Source organism: Palaemon carinicauda, chromosome 12 (assembly GCF_036898095.1).
Source record: "Palaemon carinicauda isolate YSFRI2023 chromosome 12, ASM3689809v2, whole genome shotgun sequence".
Lineage (NCBI taxonomy): Eukaryota > Metazoa > Arthropoda > Malacostraca > Decapoda > Palaemonidae > Palaemon > Palaemon carinicauda.
This window is the reverse complement of record NC_090736.1, coordinates 92,147,672-92,150,171: the sequence shown is the minus strand read 5'-3', so window position 1 is coordinate 92,150,171 and position 2,500 is coordinate 92,147,672. Positions and strand designations below refer to the sequence as shown.

The 2,500-nt window shown below is 38.2% G+C and overlaps 1 protein-coding gene across 1 annotated transcript in view; it reads right to left on the bottom strand.

The window, feature by feature from the left end:
* Positions 1 to 2,500, bottom strand: part of LOC137650954 (uncharacterized) — an 8,403-nt gene that overhangs the window by 5,835 nt on the left and 68 nt on the right. The window contains exon 1 of the mRNA XM_068384095.1: positions 2,279 to 2,500. This exon is cut by the window's right edge and continues 68 nt beyond it. Within this exon, the coding sequence (XP_068240196.1) occupies positions 2,279 to 2,500 (222 nt within the window). The remainder of the gene's footprint in view (positions 1 to 2,278) is intronic.

Sequence of the window (2,500 nt, the reverse complement as noted above, 5' to 3'; positions counted from 1 at the left end):
GATAGAAAGTTCCTTTTGATGAGCATTGCCTATCTAACCAAAGCAATTGACCTCTGACCGGCCCATACTATTCCAGTAAGATGATCTGCCAGTCATCAGGAGTAGAAGCGGAGGAGACAGTTTGACTATCGCCTTATTCCCAATCTGTCACCCTGCTGCCAGTGACTTCATCAAGATTTAGGGGGGTATTTCCTCCACACCCAAAGTACTCTATACCTCACGAAATTGCTCATTCGCCTAAATATCTGTGGACAAGCATGGATTCCCATGGTATGCTGCATAACAGTGCTAAAGGCATATAAAGACATATCATTTTAATTGGAAATTTCGAAGGGCAAGAAGAGTAAGATAATAAAAAAAGAATACATAAAATATTGGCATATCCTAATAAACCATGTATTACATTACATAAGGTATTTGTTTTAGGAAAATATATATGTAATATTTCTCAGGTAACGTAGATTGTCAATCCATCGTCTTCCCTTCCTACCTATGCTTCGTTTCCAATCTCTAGGGAGCCATTCTGTTATGTTCAATATCCCTCTATTATCTGTCCTCATTTTGTATCAAGCCCTTATCCTTTTGTTTTCTTAAAAATCGTTAGAATATTCTCTATTTCAGCTAGTTCTAGTATCCATGTTCCCCATTTTCTGTCACTCAGTATGATTCCTATTATGATTCTTTCCACTGCTCCTTGAGTTGTGACTATCTTAGGTTCTAAAGATTTAACAAGGCTCTAAGTTCTTGATGCATATGATAATACTGGTAGGAATATCTAATTAAATACTTCTATTTTTAGAGAAAGTGGCATTTCACTTCTCAGTGTCTCATTATGTTCACCAAATAGCTCTCTGCCACATGTTCATCTTTCTTTCAGTTTTGGCTCATATAATCAGGAAATACTTATTTTATATCCTAGGTATGTATATTCATTAGCAGTCACCAGAAGTTTGTCCATAACCCTTATTTGTTTTTTCTCTGCATTTTCATTTAGATTTTCTTAGCTTTACTCAAATGTATTTCTAGTCTAACAATTCTGTTTTCTTTATTCAAATATATGAAGTCTTGCAATTACTCCTATGATTCACCAAATAGAACTATGTCATCTGAAAACCTCAAGTTGTTATTGTATTCCCATGAGTCGCCTGTTAGAGACTGATCCATCAATGGGTGTACTCCTCATACCACCACACAATGGTTACAGCCTGTGTCTCGCAATATCCTGACCGGGGTTCGCTCACTCACATTGATTGCTGCTACCATATCTTCATAAATATATGGTATAAAGGCATCCGTGCTGTTTGTGTTTATCCTATTTGTTGTTTAAACGTTAACTGGTTTATTTTCCTCTCCTTCCTTTCCCAACTGCTTCTTTTTTTTCGCGTTCTATAAGGTCGAATTATCCCTAATTACTTGGGCAACTGCTTTCGGTTAGTCTGACCAGTATTCCTTACTGATATGGCCTCTCTTACCACAATCGAAACAGACAATATTAACCTCTGCACGTTTTTCACGATACTTGAAGGAAAACAATTTGACGATTGTATCTCTGTTACTATCGCATTCTTCTTAGGGACGGTACCAGTGCTTCTTCCGTTGTAACTATTGAATTTGTTCCCGTAGTTATTACTTAAGTGGTTTCCATGGTTTGGCAAATACTTGACACTTGGTCGGAACAACGGTTGAAACTTCATGTCCGAGGATGGCTACCGACTGATAATATTATAATCTTCACTCAGCAAAGCAGCTTTATCAAGTTTCTTCCCCCTCTCTCTCGCAAGTACGTTTATATGTGTTCAGGAATTTCTCATAAACACTGTTCTAGTATTATCAATTCTTTCAAATCAGCCATCTACTTTACGTTAGCAGCCTTAAAACATCGCCATACCTGATAAGCGTAATCCAGGAAAGTTATTTTCTCATCTTTTCCCAAACTTTGGAGCATTTCATTATAATATTATAGGGTCATCTGATACACTAGGAGCATACTCCTCTTCACTTCTCGATATTCTATCCTCTGGTCCTGAGATAAGGATAAGTAAGCAATGCGGCCATTCCCAAAGAGCACACACTGCAACAACACAGACCATTTATCTTTTGGCCATTTTATTGTCGGTGCGACCGTTTCAAAATGATCGACGAACTCATCCAGAATCTCTTCTGTGAACCTTGGAATTAACCTCTGGGCTTCCAACACATTAAACACTGGATCGTGCTTAGCCATGGTTTGCGTTGCAATTTTGCACATGCATACAACAGCTCTAACACACGCGCATACCTCGCTTCTTCCATCTCTTTTTCTTCCTTTCTTCTCTCTTTTTCTTCTTTTCTTGCGCTTTCCCATGCTTCTATCTCTTTTGCACATTGTCTTATTTCTCCCTCTTCTTCTGCTCGCCTTACTTCCATTAACCTTGCATGCCTTGCAATCTTTCTCTTTTCTTTTTCTCGTGTTGCTTCCATTTGCTTCTCTCTTTCTTCCCGTCCTGCTTCCATTTCCTTC